Genomic DNA, 24802 nt, shown 5'->3' with positions numbered 1-24802 from the left:
ATGTTGTAAAGCGCTGCGTAAACTGTCGGTGCTATATAAATCCTGTATAATAATAATAATAACACCAGCCATTTAGTGGCTTGGCAAATTGGATGAGAGCACAAGCAACTGTGACAGTTATCATTCACAGCATGACTTGAATGTAACTGTTTTAGGAAACCGTTAACTCCATTTAGTTCTGGTTTGGTTCCACTTTAACCACTTGCTGCCCGCCCTATAGGCAAATGACGGCGGCAAAGTGGTTTCAAAATCCTGACTGGGCATCATATGATGTCCTCAGGATTTTGAGCCGCTGCGCGCCCCCGGGGCTGCGCATCGCGACGATCATTGTTGCGGGGTGTCAGTCTGACACCCCGCAACTACAATCTCGATAAAGAGTCTCCGACGGCTGATCACAGTGTAAATAGGAAGAGCTGTTGAAAGGCTTTTCCTCACTCGCGTCTGTCAGACGTGAGTAGAGGAGAGCCGATTGGCTGCTCCTCTGACGGGGGGGGGGGGGTCTGTGCTGATCGATTATCAGCGTAGCCCCCCAAGGATGCCCACACTGAACCACCAGGTATGCCACCCTAGACCACCAGGGATGCCAGTCAGTGCCCACAATGGGCATCACTAATTGGCATGCATTGTTTGGCACTGATTGGCATCCATCAGTACAAAAGAATAAAATACAATGCCGCCTATCAGTGCCCAATCCTCAATAGTAATTCAATGGTCCATGCGGGAATGAAAGAAACAATCTCATTGCGCAAATACCATAAAAATTCGAACATTCTTTATTCATAGATTCTAATAGAAATACACTCACATTTTGTGTGAAGTTTTACCAGCGTAAAAATAAGAACATAACCATCACAAAGAATGGAAGCCACTCCCGCACTTCTCCGCATGTCACTAGTCCCTCATACACCCAAGGTTTCGTCACGATTGTGCATCTTCAGGGGCGTGACTGTGACATATGTTGAAGGTCTTTTATAGGGAATGTAATAAATTATTAATAATAACCTTAAACAGGTGGAGCTCTCCACATGGGGGAAACATCCTTCCACCTAGAAAGCCTTTGCTGAATTCCCCGTGCGTTCCATTGCCCGGAAGTGACATCTTACTGGAGATCCTCGATCTATACCTGATTAGGCTGAATTCACACCTATGCAGATTTAGTGCTTTTTGCATTCTGTAGATTTGCACTACATTCCATTTATCATGGTTTCCTATGGAACACTTTCTAGTGCAAAATGCACTAAAACTGCATAGGTGTGAATCCAGCCTTAGGCTTGATTCACACTAACGCGTTTTTTGATGCATTTTGCAGAAATGCAGGGAATTTTTTTAACATGGGTTCCTATGGAACATGTTCACATCAATGCATTTTTGGGCCTCTGTGTTTTTGGAAAGGGTCGGGGACTTTTTTTTCATGCAAAATACAGCATTTTGCATGTAATAGACATCAATGGACCTGCATCCAAAATGCAAGTACCGCGTTTTTACCACGATTAGTTTTTTTTTTTTTACACTGTATATAGCTGGTTGCTAAGCAACCACACTGTAAAAAAAAAAAAAAAAAACGCGGTAAGCACCACAAAAAGCAATGCAGAAACGCTCAAAAGCAACATGCATAGATGTGAATCAAGCCTTAGAGCGGATTCGGAGCGCGAGGTCATTCCCTACTTTTCTCCTCAACTTTACTTTCTTCTCCTTTTTCGGGTCTTTGCTGTAGTCATATGAGAACCTTCTTACCGGTTCTCTGTGAGACCCTGAGTGGAGAATGTTCCTGTAGGGGGACGGGCAATGAAGCTTCCTCCTTTTGAAGGAGTTGACCCCTTTCAATAATGCATACAACTAAGCATTATGAGCTAACTTTAATTTTACATTGAAATGCGTATCTTTATCTGTATATGGAAAGATCCCTGGTCTAGATACTTACCCATTTAGTATGTATTTGGTAGTATATATGTTCTTTATAAACATTTTGTATTCTCTTTTGTAAAATGCTTTAATAAAAACATTGAAACGAAATTAAATAAATAGACCAGTGAGGTGCTAAGGAAAAGGACATTTTGGTGCCGATAATTTTGTATATATGGTATAGATGTTGAAAGTTTCCATGCATTTTTATTTTTTGGCCTACATTTTGGTGTTATAGTGTAATCACTACTAGTATTGCTATGAGAAAATCTGCTCATGAGGAATTCTGAATGATGTAAATAATCTCTTATTTTTCTTCAGATTGCTGGAATCAGAAAGCATCTGTCCCATGTGTTCAGAAAGAGTAACAGATGATCAGCTAAAGAAGGTGTCTGACTGCTCTGTGTATCTCAAACAGGATCAGGATGATCAGTAATACTTGGATAATGTAAGGAGCCGTGTTTCGTAACTCTGTAGTCTATGCAATTATAGTGTGTTAGCTGTTTGTGATATATGTGGACTTAAAGCGTTTGTAACCACCCCCCCCCCCCCCCCCCAAAAAAAAAAAAGGATTCTGTTCATTTAAAGCATGTTATGCAGCACAGTGCTTGTGCTGTGTAATTTGGCCACTTGTATCACCTGAAATACCTGGCTGATCCTGCCTGGTTCTGCCCTCCCCTGTAAACTGACCACATTTACCATGGCTACTCAGCCCTGACACTATGGTTAGTTCACTTGCCTTCATCATCTGCAGCTTTCCTCTCAGACCCCCCCCCCCCCCCCCCTCCCTCCGGCTGTCAGCCTTTTAGCCCTGAGCTAAGGGCAAATGGATTCCAGGAAGCAAATGCTACATGAATTATCTGCCTTACCCAAGATGGCCATGGCCATAAAATAAAGCATGGAGATATGGATGGGAGTTTTAATTGAAAAAGGAAGGTAGGTAAAAAAAAAAAAAAAAAAAAAAAAAAACTTACATTTGCCACTGCTTTTTGTATGCAGTTAAAGTTAACTTGCCATGAGAAGACTACAAGGGCTGTCATTGCTAACCATATTGTAAACACGCTTGCCTATTGTGATGACCCACTGCCTTCAATACTTTAAATTCGTAATAAACTCTGTTACACCACTTATTATATAGGCTTACCTGTAGTTTAGGAAATCTTCAGAATGCATGCAGCCATGACATCACACCGGCGCATGTGCTCTGAAGGCATACAGCGCCAGACCCCTGTGCTGTAAGCATGCACGGGAGTGATGTCATCGTGCCCCTGGCCACTCATGTAGGCAGAGGCCACAAACCTGAAAGGAAGAACGGGGGGGAGACGAAAGCCCTTTCAGCAATGACAGTACGGCGCTGGAGAGCTTCGTTCTAAGGTAAATTTCTCATAATGTTCTAGTATGCAATGCATACTAGCACATTGTGACATTGCCTCGCAGGGAAATATTTTTTTTTTGACAACTGCGGTTTACAACCACTTTAAGAAGTCACAGACCTGGTATGGAGATTATAAAATTCAGAGGTTCTTAGCAGCAAATTTGTTTGAGGCCATTCATTTAAAATGTTATACTTATTGAATATTGGTTCAGCATGACAGCCAGGAAATCAACAATGGCAGTTCCCATTTTCCTCAATGTTCATATTAAAATGGCAGCCAGTCCATTTCATAAAGAAACTGTACATGTAGGTTTCTGACCACACCAAGCATAGAAGCAGATCCGTGCTAGCATGGCCAGTTTGTATCTCTGCTTCCTCCTTGGAACCCACAGGTCACCATGCTGGTGCACAGCAGTAGATTGTTGCCGACACAGCAAACCCCTACCCAGCCATGCTCAGCTTGAGTGACACAGGTCTCCATGTAGTGAAAGCGCTCCTGGAAACTGTGATGTCAGCGGAAACTGCCAAGCTTACTTTTTAGCCATTACCCCCCCAGCCAATGGAGCTGGGACTTTGTGGTCATGTGACTAAATGGTGAGACATTCGTCATACGCTGACATCAGAGGTGCTATCTCAGGATATAGGTGGAACAAATAATTGCCCAATTGGAATAGCACTAGGATTTACCCTTATTATTTTCATATTTTAGTGTAGCAAAATAGGTGGTTGAGTCCTCCTTAAATTCTCTCATTGGAGCCCAACGGGGCTGTACACATGCCAGGGCAATTTTAACTCAGCTTGCAGCATATTCATTTTAGTATATTTCACATTAACAACTTCAATACCAGGCACTTTTACCCCCTTCCTGCCCAGGCCAGTTATCATTGCCATCATACTTTGAATGACAATTGCGCGATCATGCAACACAGTACCCAAACATTTTTTTTATTTAATTTTTTATAAAAAAAAAAAAAAAAAAGATAAAACATTGCTTTGTTTTGGTGGTATTCACCACTGGATTTTTTTTATTTTTTGCTAAACAGAAAAAGACCGAAAATGTAGAATTTTTTTTTTTTTTTTTGGTTCTAAAATTTTGTAAATAAGTAATTTTTCTCCTTGAAAGACATCACTGATTATTGGTGCAGATCCCCACTGGGGAAAGCCACTTATCGGCTCTCCTCTCATGCTGTTAGCGTGAGGAGAGGAATGCCAATAACCGGCTCTTCTTATATACACTGTGACTAGCTGTGATTGGACACAGCTGAATACATAGTAAAGAACCTATATCATAAGCTCTTTACCGCGACTGAAGATGATGTGTTCTTAATAATCATGTATGTTCCATGACGCTGTCTAAGAATGCATTAAAGCTGAATAAAGGACTTTTTTTTTTTCAGACAGGGATTCACAATGCCAGGACTGTTCAGAAAGCACAGCTAGACTTGGGCATGCCCAGTGGGAAGCCTGTCGTGAAACACATCACAGCCATCTTCCCACAAGCAAGATAGCAGGCCCGAGGGGGACCTGAAGACCACCAAAGAACCAGCCTGAGGGATGACAGTGCTGAATCCCTGGAAGCGTGTTTTTTTTTTTTTTTTTATTAAAAGTCAGCAGCTACAGTATTTGTAGCTGCTTCGTTTAAAAATTTTCCACAATGACGGGAGCTCCTCATTAGGTCTTTTGCCAGTCAATAGAAGTCTCACTTCCTTGCAGTTATTTATGGAATCTAATACCAACACTTAAATTAATCTCCTGCTACCCTCCCAGTAGCCATTACAGTGCCTTGAAAAAGTATAAATTTTTTTACAAATAAATGTGAAAAGTGTGTCATGCATTTGTATTTAGCTCCCTTTACTCTGATACTCCTAACTGAAATCTAGTGGAACCAATTGCCTTCAGAAGTCATCTAATTAGGAAAGAGTTCACCTGTGTGTAATTTAATCTCAGTATAAATACAGCTGTTCTGCGAAGCCCTGAGAGGTTTGTTAGAGAACCTTAGTGAAACCTTATCAAGAAGGCCAATGAACACACCAGACAGGTCAGAGATAAAGTTGTGGAGAAGTTTAAAGCAGGGTTAGGTTCTAAAAGTCAAAAAAAATAAAAAAATTTAATATCCCAAGCTTTGAACGTCTCACAGAGCACTGTTCAATCCATCATCCGAAGATGCAAAGAGTATAGCACAACTGCAAACTTACCAAGACATGGCAAGGAGAGCATTCATCAAAGAAGTATAGGAACTCAGGAGGAGGTGCAGAGATCCACATCTCAGGTGGGAGAATCTGTCCACAAGACTATTAGTCATATATTCCACAAATCTGGCCTTTATGGAAGAGTGGCAAGAAGAAAGCCATTGCTGAAAAACCCATAAAAAGTCCCGTTTGCAGTATGTGAGAAGCCATGTGGGGGACACAGCAAACATGTGGAAGAAGGTGCTCTGGTCAGATGACACCAAAATGTAACTGTTTGGCCTAAAAGCAAAATTCTGTGGCAGAAAACTAACTGAACATCACCCTGAACACACCACTGAAACATGGTGGTGGCAGCATCATGTTGTGGGTATGCTTTTCTTCAGCAGGGACAGGGAAGCTGGTCAGAGTTGATGGATGGAGCCAAATACAGGGCAATCTTAGAAGAAAACCTGTTAGTCTGCAAAAGACTTGAGACTGGGGTGGAGGTTCACCTTCCAGCAGGACGACAACACTAAACATACAGCCAGATACTAAGGAATGGTTTAGATCAAATCATATTCATGTGTTAGAATGGCCCAGTTAAAGTCCAGACCTAAATCCAATTGTGAATCTGTGGCAAGACTTAAAAATTGACAGAGCTTGAGCTATTTTGGCAAAAATGTCACTCTAGATGTGTAAAGACATACCTAAAAAGATTTGCAGCGAAAGGCGTTTCTACAAATTATTGACTCGGGGCTGAATACAAATACACTCCATACTTTTCAGATATTTATTTGTAAAAAAAATTTGAAAACCAATTGTCACTTTCCTTCCACTTCACAATTATGTGCCACTTTGTGTTGGTCTATCCCATAAAATACATTTACATTTTTGGTTGTAACATGACAATGTGGAAAATTTCAAGGGGTATGAATACTTTTTAAACACTTGCCAACCAGCCGTTGCAGTTTTACTACGGCAGAATGGCACAGCTGGGCAAAACAACATTATGTAACATTGCTTCACTCTGTGGCCACTAGGGGCACGCCCACTGCTTGCCCCCGGAGCTGATGCAACCGCCGGGCTCCCGCGATCACTCATAACATACAGCGAACTGGGATTTGTGTGTGTATACACACAGATCCTGGTTCTCTGAGGGGAGAAGAGACAGATTGTGTGTTCATACAAGGTATGAACACACAATCTGTCATCGCCCTTAGACAGTCCCCATCACCTTCAATTAGAACACAGTTAACCCCTCCCTTGCCAGTGAAATTTTTACAGTAATATGGCATTATACAGCGATCAGTGCTATAAAAATGCACCGTGGTCCAAAAAATGTCAAAATTGTCCGATGCGTCTGCCATAATGTCGCAGTCCGCTAAGAATCGCAGATCGCCGCCATTAATAATAAAAATGCTATAAATATATCCCCTATTTTGGGGATGCTATAACTTTTGTGAAAACCAATCAATACACGCTTATTGTTATTTTTATTACCATAAATATGTAGAAGAATACATATCAGCCTAAACTGAGAAAAAATTTGCTTTTTTGAAAAAAATTAAAAATAAATGGGGATAGTTATTATAGCAAAAAGTACAAAATGTGTTTATTTTTTTCAAAATTGTTGCCCTTTTTTTTTTGTTTATAGCGCAAAAAATAAAAAACACAGAGATGATCAAATAACACCAAAAGAAAGCTCTATTTGTGGGGAGAAAAAGGACATAAAATTTTGGTTGGGTACAGTGTTGCACAACCACACAATTGTCAGTTAAAACTACGCAGTGCTGAATCGCAAAAAATGGCTTGGTCATTCAGCAGCCAAATCTTCCGGGGATGAAGCGGTTAAAGCGGGAGTCCTCCGGGACTCCGCGTTTTTTTTTGTTTTGTTTTTTTTAAGAGCCAGCAGCTACAAATACTGCAGCTGCTGACTTTTAAAATAGTGACACTTACCTGTCCAGCGCGCCCGCGATGTCGGCACCCGAAGCCGATCTCTAGATAGTCTGTAAGGTGCTGCCGCCGCCATCTTGGGTATGGGAATCAGGAAACTGAGCCTTTCGGCTTCATTTCCAGGTTCCCTACTGCGCATGCGCGAATCGCGCTGCGCAATAAGGACGGTCCCTGCTGCCTCTGGGATCTGTGTGTTTCCCAGCAGGCAGCGGGGCACTTGCGGAAAGGGGCGTAATCTACGCCCCTTTCCGCAGAGAGCTATCCCGGAAGTGGGTGCAGATACCTGTACTGTACAGGTATCTGCACCCCCCTCCCCCCTGAAAGGTGCCAATTGTGGCGCCCGAGGGGGGGAGGGTTCCGATGAGCGGAGGTCCACTTTAGGGTGGACCTCCGCTTTAAGGCACTGTATGTAGTTGAACTACTTGGTTGTTTTACATCCCAGTTCATTGGGAGCCAGGAGCTGCTTTCTAGCCTCACCAATTTAGGTTCCATAACATGTCAACCAAAAACGATGCATGTTTGCTGCACTAGAATATATATAAAATATAATTTTTATTTATTTCTGTTCTAGGCCTGGCAGCTGTTTGGCTTCTGATGGAATGTGTGTGGGTAAATGTTAACTTGTTCCACTTTTGTATAAAACCTCAACATTTTGTATATATTTCTTACAATGGATATGGCATTTATTTTAAATAAAGATTTCTTAAAAAAAAAAAAAAAAAAATAACACATGAGCCTGGTTTTGCATTCACATTCCCCTGACTTCTTACCATTTACATTTTATTTAAAATTACACTGAAAATGTATGTGTAGTAACGCACATTTGCACACATTTTTGTGGGTGTTGTATTTCTTTCTGTGTGCCTATGTAATGATTTTGCAGTGTTTATCCTGTGCAGAAAAATGGAGGTCACTGTAAATTGTACTGGTGTACAAAACGAGTGGAAAAGTCATAGGAAAAGATACTGCAATCCAACAGATCCCTTACATTTATCAAGATCAGGTGAAGCCATAGTGGATGCAGCCTCACCTAGCTCCCACCATTGCTCAGTTGTTTTTTTAGCAGAAAGTTCAGAACCCACCTCACAGCAACTGAAAATAGCTATACTAAAACACAAGATTTAGTATCAACGGTAACTGGGAATAATTATACATGAAAATGTTGCATTAACTCTGCCTACAGAAACATTAATTGCTTTACTGCAATTGTTGGAAGCAATATTTGGGACAATTTTCCTGCACATTAACAAGAGGCTGTGCTTTGCCCATGCAAGCCTGTCCAGGGAAATCAAGTGAAATTCCAGTCCTTCCATGTTGGGAGGCATGTACAGAGAAGAAAATGTCCATATGAGCCACACATCTCTGCAAACCCCAGGTGAAAAAATAAATAAAGTGTAAGCCTCAGCCTGGGCGCCAGCCAGGCCTCCAACCCATTGAAGAGCTTGTTTGTAATGTGCGGCTCATATGGAAATTTTCTTCCCGGTACATTCCAACATGGATGTAGTTCTAATTTTACTATGTTTCCCTGCCAAAAGTAACGGGCTGGCTTTGGAGTGAACGGGTTGCTTAGACTTGCATGGGTTTGCATGAGATATGTGGCTAAATGGACATTTTCTTCCCTGTCCATGTGATGGAGCTTGGACACTGAGGCACCCAGTGCTGCATATGTAAAGCATTGTTCCCCTTAAATAATACAGAGGTGATCTCCGATGCATAAAAGGTATCAATCTGTCATAAAATAAATATGATGCTGGCTTCCTTCCAAAAAAAAAAGTTTTCTGGCTGTTATAGTCACCAACTGGCTTCATTTTAGAGTCAAAGACTCCACAGGCAGATCTGAAAGTCAGAACTCCTTATTTGTAATACTAGCAGTAGAATAGCCAGTAGATAAGTATTTTCACGAGGACAACCAGTAGAAGACTTTGCGGTCAAAACACGTAGGGAAAGCACACTCTGCTCCCCATATTGCTTTCTTTTACATTTTAGATCACGTGATTTTTTTTTTTACCTTGTATCACCAGTTGTTTGGTGTTTATTTTTTTTAATGCTGGATTTACTGTTTGTGCAGATTAACCAATGAAGGTTTATTATACAATGTGGAGCACCTCCATGTGCTTCTCTTTTTTTTATGCTCTGACCTTTACTGAAACATCACGGATTGGGTCTTGCAAGTTGGAACCTTAAGTTGTCGATCCACCTGCCATTTGGAGCAACGGACCTTTGACGGGTGTGCCAAAGATTGGATCCATTTGGAGGGGTAGAAGAATCTGCTGGATGTCCAGTAGCCTCGGCTACCATAGCCGTTACAAGCTTGTATGACGCATTGCCATAAGGTAGATGTGTCCAACACACTTGGTAAGAGTACCCATCTTTTGTTTAATATGCTGTAGCAGTTTGATACAAGATTTTCCGTAGTTCTGGATACCGGATAATCAGATTGGATTCGAAATAGATACCAGAGGACATTTATATATTTTATTATTTTGGACTCCCTCCCTATCACTGTTATATTTTCTCACTTTTAATACACTAATTTTTAGGTGTAGTTGCACCTTAGCGCTGCACTTTATATTTATAATAATGTAAAAGATGTTACGCAGAGTAAATAGATACCCAACATATCAAATTACATTGCTTTAAAATTTGAACGCCGTTTACATATGTTTGCATCATAACGTCGCGCCCAGCCTCCAAAAAGGTCATAGAGATGGCCGGGGACCACCTGGTCCTCGGTCAACTATGGGAAATGGCCACCGCCAGCAGATTCATTCTTGGGCTCGCATGGGCGAACCAGTAAAAGCACTGAAGGGCGGCAGGAGGGGGCTCCCCCCTTCACTTCAGTCCTTCTGGACAGCTGCTATGAATTGTTTTTACTTTGCAGGGAATCGCTGGCAGGGGAAAAAAAATGATATCTGATGCCTGCAGCTATCATTCAGAGATCTCCATTCAGTCTAGGAAGACTTATGACAGTCTTGGGCAGGAAGTGGTTAAAAGGATAAGTTCACCTTTATTCAATAAAAAAAATACATACCACTTTTTTTGCAGGGAAAAAAAATGTGCATTTCATTTTTTCTTAGGAGCCTGTAAAACAATGCACCTGCGATCAGCAGATGACGGGCACCTCTTCAGACTATCAGTGCAGCTCTCTGCCCGTACCTTGTAATGGAAAGACGCAAACTGACCACGCTATCATAGATCCTTTTAGTCAGTTTACAGACAGTAACAGGATTAACCAGGTATTTTTTTTTTTGGGGGGGGGGGGGGGTTGGAGAATGACAAACACTTAAAGTATTAAAATAGAAATGTCCGTTTGTGGCGCTGGATGGAAGAAAAAGGAAAACTATGTAAAGAAAGTCCACTTTAAAGAAATTCCCCCCTACTCCATGGCAGGACAGAAGCGATAGGAAATTCCTCCAGTGGAAACAGACAAAAAAAAAAAAAAAAAAAAAAAAGGTTCTCAGTAAAATACGTAGGTGTTTAAATTTCCAACAGGTTATTAATTGTGTTTTTCGGTGACAGCCACTTGTAAAAGAATGTTTTTTCGTGTTCTTGACTTACAAAAATGACTAGACGTGAGGTAAAAACCTTCCTAAGGGCTCATTTACACTTGCTTAGGCTTCAGACACTTTGTTAAAGCTCTTTGAACACCAGTCAAAGCTTCGGTCACTAAATAAAACTTACAGTCCTGTTTACACCTTGCCTTTGCTTCAAAAATTATATGTAGCTTCAAAGCCTCCATAGAAATCTATGGCAAAGCTCGCTTGAAGCTCCACCGAAGCACCAAGCAAAAGCAGGTGTAAATTGGACTGTAAGCTAACCATTTTATTTAGTGACAGGAGCTTTGACTGGCATTCAGAGAGCTTTAACAAAGCGTGTCCGAAGCCATGTTTTTGAAGCAAGTGTAAACTAGCCCTAATAAAGTCAAGTTAGCAATAAATACCTTTTTCAAAATTCAGGATTAACATGGAGAAGGCCAATGCTAGTTGACCAGTTGTCACTGTTCCCTTCTTGCTTCAACACCTTTTAGGACACTGACCTAGTAGTACAAGTCTGCAGATAAAGTGTTTGCACTTCACTGGCTGTGGGCTTTCCAGGGCACTGGCTAAGGAACTGAAAGAATTTTGTATTTTAAAGATGACTGCACGATAACCTCAAACCTAGAAAAATGACTAGCTGCCACACCAAGATCATAAGGCAAATTAGGCAGAAGCTTCGGGCTCAGTGAATGTCCAGGGCCAAAAGCTGCTACCTTGATCTGTTTGCTGGTAGCTGTGGGTGTCTACATTGCTCTAATTTCTTGCACTGCTTTTTTAGTACCCAACAAAGTTAGCAAGATCAGAAGATATTAAAAAACAATTTCTGTTATACTACTTTAATGAGAAATTATATATAGTTATATTAATGTATCATACAAAACAAAAACATTCTGTTCAATTTTCTATGTACAAAAAAGAGCAGCAAAGACTGTAAAACAGGTACATCAGGAAAAAAAGTGCTGGAGGGGAAGATATGGAAGCTTGATGAATTTGCTTGATTCGTACACTGTGTAAAAAAGCTCCCTGCTACTGTACATGGATCACTAAAGTCCTGGGAAGGGAGCCTACTGCTCCATTTCTCTCTACACCCACATCGGTCACATTCTGTAGAGGAGTTGCAGTTCCTTGAAGGATGTGCATGCGAGCTTGGAGTCCACTGAACTCACATCACTTAGCCTTCTTAGTCTTCGGTTTAGTCTTTGGTTTAGACTTCGTTTTTTTGTCTTCATTCTTCTCTACTTTGGATGTTTTGGAAGGTTTTGAGGTTTTTGCCTTTTTTGCCTAGTGTGGAAAATAAGGCGATTAGAATGGTAGCAACATAGCCATCTTTACATTATGCTTTGATCAAGAACATTAGGATGATTTTTTCATACACAGATTTGTTGATATTTACCTATTTTGTATATCAAAAACACTACAGCCAGCATCCTTGGTACACATTGACTTACCTGTAAATTTCATATCTTGGAGTACAATACACAAATTATTCATATACCATGGTTTATATGCGTGTACCGTCAGGTGATTGGACACTGGCAAACTTGAGGGCAAGGCTTGGTGCCTAAAGGCTCAGGATACTCTTACAGATCTGGTGGGGTGAACACACGACGCAGGAAAGATTTTTGTTTAAAGAGCATAAGCTCTTGCAATCAAGTTCCAGATCCACTGTGCAATGGTGGCTTTTAACGCAGAATGCCCCTTGTGAGGTCCCAAAGAAAGAACAAACAGAATCTGTCTAATGTAACCAGTAGCTTTTAGGCATACTCTAATGGCTCTGACTACATGCAATGCAGAGAGAATTGATTTGGATGCTTAGAAGCAGGGCACAAGGGTGACCGGACAATTTCCTTATTGTGATGGAACACTGAACCCACATAAAAAAGGAGAAAATTATCTGGGCCTAACATAACCTTGTTGTGAAGTATGAGAAATGGGGGGGAATACAGGAATGGGCCGTCAGTTCAGATACATGTCTGATAGATGTGATGGCTAACTGAACAGCTATGTTGCTGGCAGGGATATCCTGATGGGTTCAAAGGGTGGTTTCTGCATGGCTAAATTAAGATCCCAGAGAAGTACATTGTGCTGCAAGGGGCTTTAACATAAGAAATACCTTGAATAAAAGGTTAACACAAGGGAGTCCTAAGCCAGAGGCCTTTAAAAGGATGGATAAGGCCAATACCTGCCCTTTTGGGGTACCAAGAGCTAGATTCAGTCCATGGCCTGCTTGTAGGAAGGCCAGAATGCAAGGCACAGAGTAATCCCAAGCTTTAAAGTGGTTGTAAACCCTTACAAACCACTTTGACCTACAGGTAAGCCTAGATTAAGGCTTACCTGTAGGTCCAAGAAATATCTCCTAAACCTATACGGTTTAGGAGATATTTACCTGAAGACAGCCACCGCAGACAGCGGCGCGCAGGCGCACTGGGCAAGCCGCAGATCTCGGCGATATGCCGCAAGTGTCGGCTCCCGTGCGCATGTGCGGGAGTGACGTCATCACTGCTTCAGCGAATCACAGCGCCGGAGCAGCGAGACCCACCAAGAAGATGGACGCTCAGAACTACAGGGGAAAGCAGTGACTTCGCTGGCTCCTGTGTCAGGTAAGTGACACATAATGGACTACTATGCAATGCATAGTAGTCCATTATGCTTTACCTTTGCAGGGAATCAAAGAGGAAGTAAACCCATCAGGGTTTACTTCCTCTTTAACAGACTGCACTCAAACTAGGCAAAGTGAGATTGGCAGGTAGGATACTAGATCTTCCTGGAAGTGGCGTTTTTTGCTTTTTAGCAAGGTAGGAATCACAAACCACTCTAAACTTTAAGACCTGGGTTTCAACAGCCATGCCCTTAAAGCCACAGGACTTTGAAGCAGGGTGAAATAGAAGGCCTTGGGATAGCAGATCTGGCCTGTTAGGAACAGACCAGGGCTTGTTTGCTAGAAGTTCGATTATGACTGTGTACCAAGTTCTGCTGGGCCAGTTCACTGCAAGTAAAATTACTGGTTTCCTCTCTAGCTCCATTCTGAAGAACAGGCCAGGCAGAAATTGCAGTGGAGAGAAGGCATAAGGTAGCCTGAACTCAGACCAGGGGATAATTGGAGCATCTGAAGCAAGAGCTAGAGGATCCCTGGTTCTGACAGAGGTAGCTTGTTGTCGTTTCCGCTGTTGTATCTGAAGACTATGATGTCCACATTCAGAGCCCCTACCTTTAGCATATCAGACTGAACCTATCTGGTTGAACAGACAATTCCCTTGGGGGGGGGGGGGGGGGGGGGGAGAGTTATCCACTCTGGGATGTGGACCACACCGCTAGCCAGCGAGCTTTTGTTCACAAGAAATGCTGGTTTGCTTCCTTCAAGGCAGCCAGGTGCCCCGTGCCCCCTTGATAGTTGATTTATGCCACTCTGGTGGCATTGTCTGTCTGTACACAAACTGGGTGTTCATTTAGAAGGGACAACCTGACTACTCTGAGCCAAGATATTGACGGAGAGTTTGGTTTCCTCTCTTTACCATGTTTCCTAAACTGTCAAGAACTGGCAGACTTCTCCTCAGCCTGAGATATAAGAACTTTCCATATGAAAGGAAGGAAAGATTTACCCACTGCCCAAGCTGGAGCGATTATCCACCAGGACAAGGAAGTTCTTGTTTGGCTGAATGGGAGTATGGGCAAGTCCAAGGAAAGAGGCAGTTTTTTTTTCTGTGGCAACAGATTGTTTTGTTGGAGAGTTGAATGGAGCTGATCAAAAAGTTCCCACCTCAAACTTTTAGTGAATCTCACAATGGGATTTCTCTTTATAAATCAGTTAAGCAAGAGCTCTTAGAGAAAGAACTGTAAGAAAGACTTTTGTCTGGGATGTATCCAGGCTCAGATTCAAGTATTGTTAAAATGGATTACCCAGCCAAAACACCCAGAGCAGCTTAACTGTCTTTTGGATATTTGCTAAGTTGTCAAGTAAATGAGTGCTTCAGGAGAAGGTTGTCTATATAGCCTGTGACTTGGATGCTCTGAGTTTTTAGAAGGGCAAAGTTGCTAAGACCTTCGTTAACACCCTGGAAGCTAAAGATAGGCCAAAGGGCAGTGCAACAAAAAAGGGTGATTGCCACTGCAAAGCATAGAAATCTCTGATGAGGTGGGTAAATGAGAATATGCAGCTAGGCATCTTGGATGTACACAGATGCGATGTCCTGTGGTGGTATTAGTACAACAATGCCCTGAGACAAGAGATGGGTCAGGGCATTCTGCAAATTTGACTGTCCTTGAAAGAGGAAAGTAGTGAGGTGGCAGAGTTTTGAATTCTGAAATCTTGTACCCTTTTAAAACCAGCGACTGAACCCATAATTCTGGGGTGCCTGTGAGCCAGAGAGCAGCAGACTAACAGACATCCTCCCACTCTTAGGAGTGTGGGCGTCCCTTCATTGTAAAGAGAGCTTTAGGGAAGACTTGATGGCCTTTGTGGGCCAAGCCTTGTGCTAAAAGGAAGGACTGAGCGCAAGTTCGAAAGCTGAAGCCTGGTTAGGGCAGACAGGTGCTCTATGTTTAGAGCTGTTGGGGGCCACTGAGGACGTTTCTGGGATCTTCTGTGGAAGTAAATTCTGTCATCCTGTGACCGCTTTAATGAATTGGTCTAGTGCCTCACCAAAGGTTTTGAAGTTGAAGCCCGGTTAGAGGAGCTAGGGACTCCTGAGGAGGTTGGTTTTTAAAACTTCCTCTTTGATGCCTCACCTCAAGTGCTTCACTAGACATCTGCCTTTGAATAGCATATGCATAGAGGTACCTTTTACAGGCAGCTTCCCCCGTCTAAGCCTGTCTCATGGCATCTTCCTATAAATCTATACAAAAAGTCAGAGCAGAAGGTAATTGTGATTGCTTTGCAATAGCAAGATCCTGGAAAATAGGGCCATGTTGGTTACTCATTGTCCTAGTCCGGTTGGTGGCAGTTTAGAAATAGGAACATGAGCTGGACCGGCCAGGTTAAAGAGCACTTTACACAGCATTTTAAATTTGCTATCAGCAGAATCTTTGAAAGGAACATGTCAATAGGTACCGTCAGATGTTTGTTTTGAACAGGGACTGCAGTATTAACCACAGAAACAGCCCACCTTTTTTTTTTGCAAACTTTTTCCACTGGATAGAGTTCAGCAAAGATCATTCTCCTTGTGCCCAAAGGGGAATGACAAAACGGAGAGTCAATTTGTTAAAACACCAAGGCTTATGGCGTAAACCCCTCACATTTTTGTAAATATTTTATTATAACTTTTCATGTGACAACACTGAAGAAATAACACTTTGCTACAATGTAAAGAAGTGAGTGTGTAGCTTGTATAACAGTGTAAATTTGCTGTCCCCTCAAAACAACTCAGCACACAGCATGTTTGAGCATTGTAAGTCTATACCGTACCACGCAAGTCCAAGGTTGCCTCAATTTCATAGTTGCCTTTGTAGAATTGATAGGCCGAAGGTACTTTATTTTTCTCTTCAACCCAGTAGCGTAATATTTTTTGACACAGCCATTAATGTCCAAACCACTAGCAACAAAAAACGGAGTTAGACTTACCGGTGACGGTAATTCTAAGAGCCTTTCAGGACAACCCTGGAGAGAGTGTGGCTCCACCTTTTCAGGAAACACATGCCCACTTTAAAAACACCTCCTCTTTCCCCATGGCTTCAGTTATTGTGGCTTTCCGACACTGGAAAACAAAGCACAGAAAGCACACCACCATGGTAGAACTTAATACACTTACTAAGAATAACCTAGGGAGGGAAGGAACGGTTGTCCTGAAAGGCTCTTAGAAATACCGTCACTGGTAAGTCTAACTCAGTTTTTCTCAAATCGCCTTTCAGGACAACCCCGGAGAGGATAACCGAGAAACTTACCCTAGGGTGGGACTACTGCCTGCAGTACCTTCCTGCCGAAGGCCTGATCTGCCGCAGACAGTAGATCTAACCAGTAGTGCCGGAGAAATGTCGAATAACTGGACCAAGTGGCAGCCTTGCAGATCTGTTCAGGTGTCGCACTGGCCCTTTCAGCCCAGGAAACTGCAGTGGATTACGTAGGTTACCGCCGTTGTGTTATCTGCTAACACCTGGACATGGTGACCTCTCAAAATGTGCTGAAAGGCCACTAAACCCAGAAAGATCGCCTTCAGCTCCCTACAGTTGGACGATCTTTGGGCTTCCTGCTTGGACCAGACCCCCTGGGATGTTTGACCGTCCAGGTGGGCCCCCCAGCCCCAGGCACTTGCGTCTGTTGTCAGTCACTTGTCCATGGGAAAAGTCCACGCCAGGCCCCTTGAAAGATTTGCTTGGTCTCTCCACCACCAGAGAGCCCTTTTCGTCCTTGATGAGATCCTTAACTGCTTCTCCAGAGGATCCTGATAGGACCAGCTTGACAGAATCTCCCTCTGAAGGGGTCTGGAATGGAACCTGGCCCATTGAATAGCCGGGATTGCTGCCATAAGCAGACTCAGAACTGCCATAGCCGTCCTGACCGAGACTGCCTGGTTGTCTTGTATCTGTTTTACAGCTAGCTGCAACTTTTCCTGCTTCTCCCGCAGCACTAACACTTTCTGGAGAACCGAGTCTATTGTATACCACAAAAATGTAATCTCCTGTGAGGGGACCAGGTTTGACTTCTCCAGATTCAGAAGCCACCCCAGGTCCTCGAGGTGAGACTGGGACGTCTGGAGATTGACTAGGACCTGCTCCCTGGAGTCCGCAAAAAACAAAAGGTCGTCCAGATAAGGGACAACTGAAATCCCCTTTAATTTCAGGGGCTCCAGAGCCTCTGCCATAATCTTTGTAAAGACTCTGGGAGAGGACGAGAGTCCGAATGGCAGAGCCCTGAACTGGAGGTGCCACACCGAACTCCCCAAATTCAAAGCCAGGTGCAGGAACTGCTGTGACGCCTGATGAATGGGTACATACCTGGGCTGGACCGGTGCTAGGGGTGCCTGCCTCTGCCATTGCTGACTTACACTCCTCCATTCCACCGAGAGACAGCTTCTTATCATTCAGTTCCGCCATCCATTTGAATTTTCCCGGCCGGAAGCACGCGGTCACCTGACCCGCCCCACGGTCCCTGCGTTCCAGGCGCTTGAACCACGGCACCACACCCCCTCAGAGCGCCCACGCGTCACCGGAAACAATGCGGACGCCGCCCAGGACCCGGCGCCGAGAAGAGAGCCCCGCCGCTGACCCGCACGACCTCCGCCAGCAGCAAAGCCCTCCCTATGCTTGTCCAGCGGACACACAACGCCGGCACTCTGAGGGTCCTCACTCCCGTGAGATGGCGGGACCAGGAGCCCTCTCCCACTGGAGATGCTGCTGGGGGCCAAAGAAACAACAAACACCGCAAGGTAAGCCTTTACTCCCCCGGAGAGAGTGTAGCTTCCCCCTGGTTCCAGGCACATGCTTCCCCCATGGAGGAAACACAATAACTGAAGCTATGGGGGAAGAGGAGGTGTTTTTAAAGTGGGCATGTGTTTACTGAGAAGAAGGTGGAGTTGCACTCTCCCCGGGGTTGTCCTGAAAGGCGATTTGAGAAAGTGAGTACATCCCTAAGTGAAAATGTCCAAATTGGGCCCAAAGTGTCAATATTTTGTGTGGCCACCAATATTTTCCAGCACTGCCTTAACCCTCTTGGGCATGGAGTTCAATAGAGCTTTACAGGTTGTTACTGGAGTCCTCTTCCATGACGACATCACAAAGCTAGTGGATGTTAGACACCTTGTGCTCCTCCACCTTCCATTTGGGGATGCCCCACAGATGCTCAATAGGGTTTAGATCTGGAGACATGCTTGGCCAGTCCACCACCTTTACCCTCAGCTTCTTTAGCAAGGCAGTGGTCATCTTGGAGGTGTGTTTGGGGTCGTTATGTTGGAATACTACCCTGCAGGCCAGTCTCCGAAGGGAGGAAGGGGATCATGCTCTGTTTCAGTATGTCACAGTACATGTTTGCATTCATGGTTCCCTCAATGAACTGTAGCGTCCCAGTGTCGGCAGCACTCATGCAGTCCCAGACTATGACACTCCCACCTCCAAACTTGACTGTAGGCAAGACATTTGTCTTTGTACTCCTCACCTGGTTGCTGCCACACACGCTTGACACCATCTGAACCAAATAAGTTTATCTTGATCTCATCATACCACAGGACATGGTTCCAGTAATCCATGTCCTTAGTCTGCTTGTGGGCTTTGTGCATCATCTTTAGAAGAGGCTTCCTTCTGAGAAGATAGTCATGCACACCAATTTGATGCAGTGTGTGGCGGTATGGTCTGAGCACTGACAAGCTGACCCCCACCCCTTCAACCTCTGCAGCAATGCTGGCAGCACTCATACGTCTATTTCCCGAAGACAACCTCTGGATATGACGCTGAGCATGTGCGCTTAACTTCTTTGGTTGACCCTGGCGGGCCCGTTCTGAGTGGAATCCGTCCTGTTAAACCACTGTATGGTCTTGGCCACCATGCTGTAGCTCAGTTTCAGGGTCTTGGCAATCTTCTTATAGCCTAGGCCATCTTTACATAGAGCAAAAAAACTTTTTTTCAGATCCCCAGAGTTCTTTGCAATGAGGTGCCATGTTAAACTTCCAGTGACCAGTAAGAGAGTGAGAGCGATAACACCAAATTAAACACACTTGCTCCCCATTCACACCGGAGACCTTGTAACACTAACGAGTCGCATGACACCGGAGAGGGGAAATGGCTAATTGGTCCCAATTTGGACATTTTCGCTCAAGGGTGTGCTCACTTTTGCTGCCAGCGGTTTAGATATTAATGGCTGTGTGGTCATGAAGAAAAAGAAGCAGCTGGCAACTCCATAACATCAAGCGTATTTATTGTAAAGCCTTCACAGTGAGTACAGTTGGCAGTAGACTAGTTTTGGCAATAAGCCTTGTTCACAGCACACATTAATGTTGAAAAATGTGAACATTTATATATAAGAGACCATCACATGACTACTGCTCCTCTCCAATCAACAATGTGTTCAATTGAAATCAGGCGATTGGTTACAAGTTGTCAACAGACGTGAAGATGACAAGTGAGAAGCAAAGAGTCTAGCTATAATACATGAGATACAAAACATACAAAGACTATCTTGACATGCGAGAAAATACATTAATGACTGTGTGTTGAGTTATTTTGAGGGGACAGCAAATTTACACTGTTATACAAGCTGTACACTCACTACTTTACATTGTAGCAAAGTGCCATTTCTTCAGTGTTGTCACATGAAAATATATAATAAAATATTTATAAAAATGTGAGGGTGTACTTCACTTTTGGGAGATACTATATACAATAAAGCACAGTTATTGCGCAGAGCTATTGAACGGAAAGAACAGCCTGCAAATGTGATGCTGAAATGTGTTTACACATATTTACATATACATTAAGATAATGTACATTGCTAGCCGGTATTGCAATCTACTCTACAATGAATGGCAGTTAAAAAAGGCAATCTCTTCTACTAACCCTATTACAACTTTTAGGGGGGGGGGGGGGGGGGGGGGGGCTAATAGTAGGACAGGTCTACTTGCTGGAGGTAGGAACCTTGCTGTGTTAAGCATCATATACACGATCGGACTTTAAACAAACGTTCCTGTGGATTTCTGTACAAAGGGCATTGGCCGTGAACTTGTTAAGCATACGCACGGCAGGACTTTCAGCCAACTTCACCAATCACTCTGTATTGTTGTCTGATCTTTTGCATTGGTTCCGAGCATACGCGTTTGTGCTTTGGACTAAAGTCCTATCAGACTTCTGTTGCCGAAAAGTTTGTCTGTTTGCAGAGCAAACTTGTCCGAAGAAAAACTAAAAAGTTTGTCCGATTGAGCGTACGCACGGTCAGATGTTGCCTTAACACAGCAAATTTGCATGTTTGTTGTCAAAAAGTCAGTTTGTGTGTATGGGCCTTTACTCTTACAAGAAAATTCTATTGAGTAACACAGCAAAAATCTGTGATACACAGTAACCCCACAGTCATCTTGTAACAAAATATGATTTATCTAGTTGCCAAGGGTTGGTATATTTTATGCATCACTACTTAGACCTCAGAGTCTTGTGCCAGATATAGCTATGCCTTATCTTGCTTCCAAATTCAATAGCAAAATAAAACATTTGATTTCCTAGACCTAGGGGGTTAAGGCCCTGTTATTTTAATATGAGAATTATTAAAGACCCACACATCGCTGAAGGCCATTGCAGATTATTAATTTAGTACAGAAGGATGAAGGCTTTAATAAACATTATTAGTATCCCTGTACTGTAAAACACTGAGTAAGCGTAGGGTATAGAAGACATAACACAAGAGTACTCAAAGCAAAAATCAATGTTTGTTTTTTTTAATTATCAGCTACTTTCGCTCTAGGATTTAAATTTTTTATTTAATAATTATTAAATTAAAAAAAAGCACCTCTATGTAACAATTAGTATAAAATGTGATAATTATTCACAGTATAATTCTCATTTTACCAAGTTTTCAATATCCATTAAGATTGCAATTTCCTTAATTTCCAGAACTGAGCAGGTATAGGGACCAGGAACAGCATCAACCACTCACAGCAAAAAAACAAAACAAAAACAAAATTTCATCTTACATCAGTTTGAAACCATAAAATTGCTGACTGGACAGTGATGTAGTAAAAGACCGATGGGGATCATCTCTCTGTTGCCCCCCCCCCCCCCCCCCGGTCACTTATTAGCACATAAGCACTGTAGCACATATGGCTGGCTTTGTTCCACTTTTCCCTCTACAAGGGGAAACTCTACTACATAGGAGACAATCTGCGGAACTCAGTCTTAACTGATCCTCTGTTGTATCAGCTGTCACCAACAAATCCATACAAAAACACTGGTGACATCCTCACTAAAGGAAAAGACAAAAAAAACAGGACTATTAATACTGGAGAGATGAATTGATGAGTTACCTTGATCATGGCATCTACGCCTACATCATCTTCATTTTCTTGAACTGGATTGTCTTCATTATTCACTTCCTCACTATACTCCATATCAGGCGTTGAGGACGTTTCTCGTTTAGTGGCTTTTACCATTTGCAGAGAGTAAGGGGTAAGATGAGCCTCTTTGTTGTAGCTGCGCGTGAAAGCGCTTTTCACCTGGGGCAGAAGTGGAAATTAGTCTAGTAACATATTCTCATGTGTGTACCATTTAAAAGCACCTATAAAGCAAGCAGCTAAACTAAAAAGGTGTGACCCGCGTATGGTATATAAAAAAAAAAAAACACTATCAAAGGGTCTGAAAAATCTTGAAGCTTTAATAAGCATAGATTTTAGATTTTAAATTCAATAAAGATATCAAAAGCTTTAGGTCGAGTAGTGTGCAAGACGGGGGTTGATTTACTAAAACGTGAGAGTGCAAAATCTGGTGCAGCTATGTATGGTAGCCAACCAGCTTAAGACCTGGAAGCGGATTGGTTTCTATGCAGAGCTGCACCAGATTTTGCACTCTCAAGTTCTAGTAAATCAACCCCAGGGTTTCCACTACTTTGAGGCTATTGCAGTTACCATTATAGAAATTTGGCAAGATGGTTTAGTCAAGTTATTTGTGAATAGAACAGCTCACACATTCTGAATCCACCAAATCAGAGTAAACCCAGGGCTGGATATCTCCAGCCAATTGCAGCTGAGAAAGGATAGATTATTAAATCCCGTGGACAGCTACTGCATGTGCACTGGACTGCAACAGCTAAGCCCCAGGAATTACATTTTTGTTTAGTGTATTCAGAGCCCTGAGACAAGGTGTACTATGGTAGCCTGCACTTTGCCAAACCAACATGCAAGCATTTTCTCAAGATGTTCTTTTTATATATGCTCCAAAATTATCAGGGTTACACACAATTATATAAAAACATGATTAATCTGCTCATTTCCTGTTAACACAAATTCTTACCTTGGAGTCAACTTTGGAGAAAGGGCTTGGTTTTCCTCCCCAGCTGCAAATCTCCATAATGTTATCAAAGTCCTCCTTCATTAAGTAGTAGGCGTCCATTAGGTCCACAACTTCCTGCACACCATCTGAGCCCTGGGTTATCAGTGGCTGCACTAGTCTGTCCCTCATGTAGTACAGGTAATCCAGATTCAAAGCACCCTTACTTGCCCGTGTTCTAATCATAAAAAAGATTAAGTATGAATATATTGTCAATTTTGAGGGGAATTTACCAATACTAGAACAGACAGAATCTGGGCAGCTGTGCATGGAAACCAAGCTTACCTGACCAAGCTGAAGAAAGAAAAAAAAAAAAAACATATTGGCTACTATGCACAGCTGCTTCAGTTTTAGTAAATCACCCCCAATCTAGTGCACAATCAAAATAAAAACACCTCTTACAGCCCCCTCCCAGAAAAAGGTGCCCGTTGATGTATTGTACACATTAAGGTTTTTTGTTTTTTAAATGAATGCGTGATTTCAGCTGGGTATTGGTTTATGGACCACACAGACATACTTTTATTTATGGATCCAGCCAGAGGCTGAAAAGAAACACTATCCCCTCGCTTGCTGATTTATCGGACTGGAGACAGAGCTCTAATGATTTTCTTGCCATACAAAATGTATCTTAAAGTGGTTATAAAGGCTATTTTTTTTCCCCCTTGAATAAAAACAAGGTTATACTTATCCACTCAGGTATGTTTTTTTTTACCTTAATGCAGGTAAAAAAATAAAAATAAAATATTGGACTTTAGAACCACTTTAAAAACACCCAAAATTGATACAGAGTGCTGACCAAAGTCAATGTTCTCTGCATGTGTTCCCACTGAATGTATAAATTCATTCTTTACAGCCTATACTTCAGTCTTGCACGGGCTCCACTCCTGTACTGATATTGCTTACTCTAAATGCACTGCATACTGGTGGATTCTCAAACAAATTGCACAGAATCAGATAAAGTCCACCTCATTCCCTGGCTGGAGGAAGTCCAGCATCTTCTAGCTTTAACCACTCGAGCCCGATTGGCCCTGGCAGCATCATTCATATATTGGATTTCAGTTCTCTTAATAATGGAGGCTAGCTGAATCTCTCTCTACAGAGCTCCACTAAGAGCTCAGACAATCATATCCATTTCAATGGGAGCCAGCAGCTCTTCCTTACTAAGGAATATGACTGACCCCTTCCATACAAACCCTATATACACACACAATCACACAATTACTGTGCTCTGTTTGAGCATCTGACAGGGGACCTAGCCAGATGGCAAATCCATCCTGCATTGTGGTTCGGCAGATTACACTCAATAAAAATGAATATTCTTCCATAAATCTTGTACTTGTTTTGCACTATACCCATGGAACTAGTCAGATCTCACCTGATGGCATTACAAAAGAAGATTCTCAACTTTATATGGGAGAGACAAGAGGACCAGGGTGAACAAAAGGTACATTGTTTACACCAGGGCTCGACAAACGCAACTAGAATTAGTGACCTGGCGCAGCACAGCTGGGGGGTATCCTGTCTCCGTGCACCCCCCCCCCCCCCGGTGTGATCGCGCTGGGCCGCAATTGAGGCCACAGCTTTGAGGCCTTCTGCGGTTCTATTCTTCCTTCTGGAATCTGGCGCCCTCTTGTGGTGGTCGTTGGTATGACAACCAGCAATGCTAATGGAGCTTCCCCTGCCTGTTTTCACTGCCCGCCCATCTCCTTCCCTTTACTTAGAACCCCTAAAGATTACTTTTTATTCTAACACCATAGAGAATAAAATGACGGTCGTTGCAATACTGTCTGTCACACTGTATTTGCGCAGCGGTCTTACAAGCGCACTTTTTTTGGGAAAAATCATTTAATTAAAAAAATAAGACAACAGTAAAGTTAGCCCAATTTTTTTTTATATTGTGAAAGATAACGTTACGCCGA

At 42.8% G+C, this 24802-nt stretch overlaps 2 protein-coding genes across 4 annotated transcripts in view; one reads left to right on the top strand and one right to left on the bottom strand.

Annotated features, from left to right (window-relative positions):
- WDR19 (WD repeat domain 19) overlaps positions 1-8130 on the top strand; it is a 77343-nt gene extending 69213 nt beyond the window's left edge. The window contains exons 36-37 of one of the 3 annotated variants that reach the window (XM_077477630.1): positions 2224-2350; positions 4679-8130. In XM_077477630.1, the coding sequence (XP_077333756.1) occupies positions 2224-2338 (115 nt within the window). In that variant the 3' untranslated portion in view covers positions 2339-2350; positions 4679-8130. Of the gene's footprint in view, positions 1-2223; positions 2351-4674 lie in introns of all 3 variants that reach the window. The other 2 variants (XM_077477629.1, XM_077477631.1) reach the window with 2 other exon arrangements.
- Positions 8131-11754: 3624 nt separating this feature from the next.
- RFC1 (replication factor C subunit 1) overlaps positions 11755-24802 on the bottom strand; it is a 131441-nt gene continuing 118393 nt past the window's right edge. Inside the window, exons 23-25 of the mRNA XM_077477628.1 lie at positions 22848-23061; positions 21866-22054; positions 11755-12215 (exon numbers count right to left, since the gene is read on the bottom strand). Of these exons, the coding sequence (XP_077333754.1) occupies positions 12102-12215; positions 21866-22054; positions 22848-23061 (517 nt within the window). The 3' untranslated portion in view covers positions 11755-12101. The remainder of the gene's footprint in view (positions 12216-21865; positions 22055-22847; positions 23062-24802) is intronic.

Source organism: Lithobates pipiens, unplaced genomic scaffold (genome assembly GCF_037356315.1).
Source record: "Lithobates pipiens isolate NorthernLeopardFrog02 unplaced genomic scaffold, aLitPip1_a1.2 Scaffold_13, whole genome shotgun sequence".
Lineage (NCBI taxonomy): Eukaryota > Metazoa > Chordata > Amphibia > Anura > Ranidae > Lithobates > Lithobates pipiens.
The sequence above is the reverse complement of the archived record's forward strand: the minus strand, read 5'-3'. Positions and strand labels throughout refer to the sequence as shown.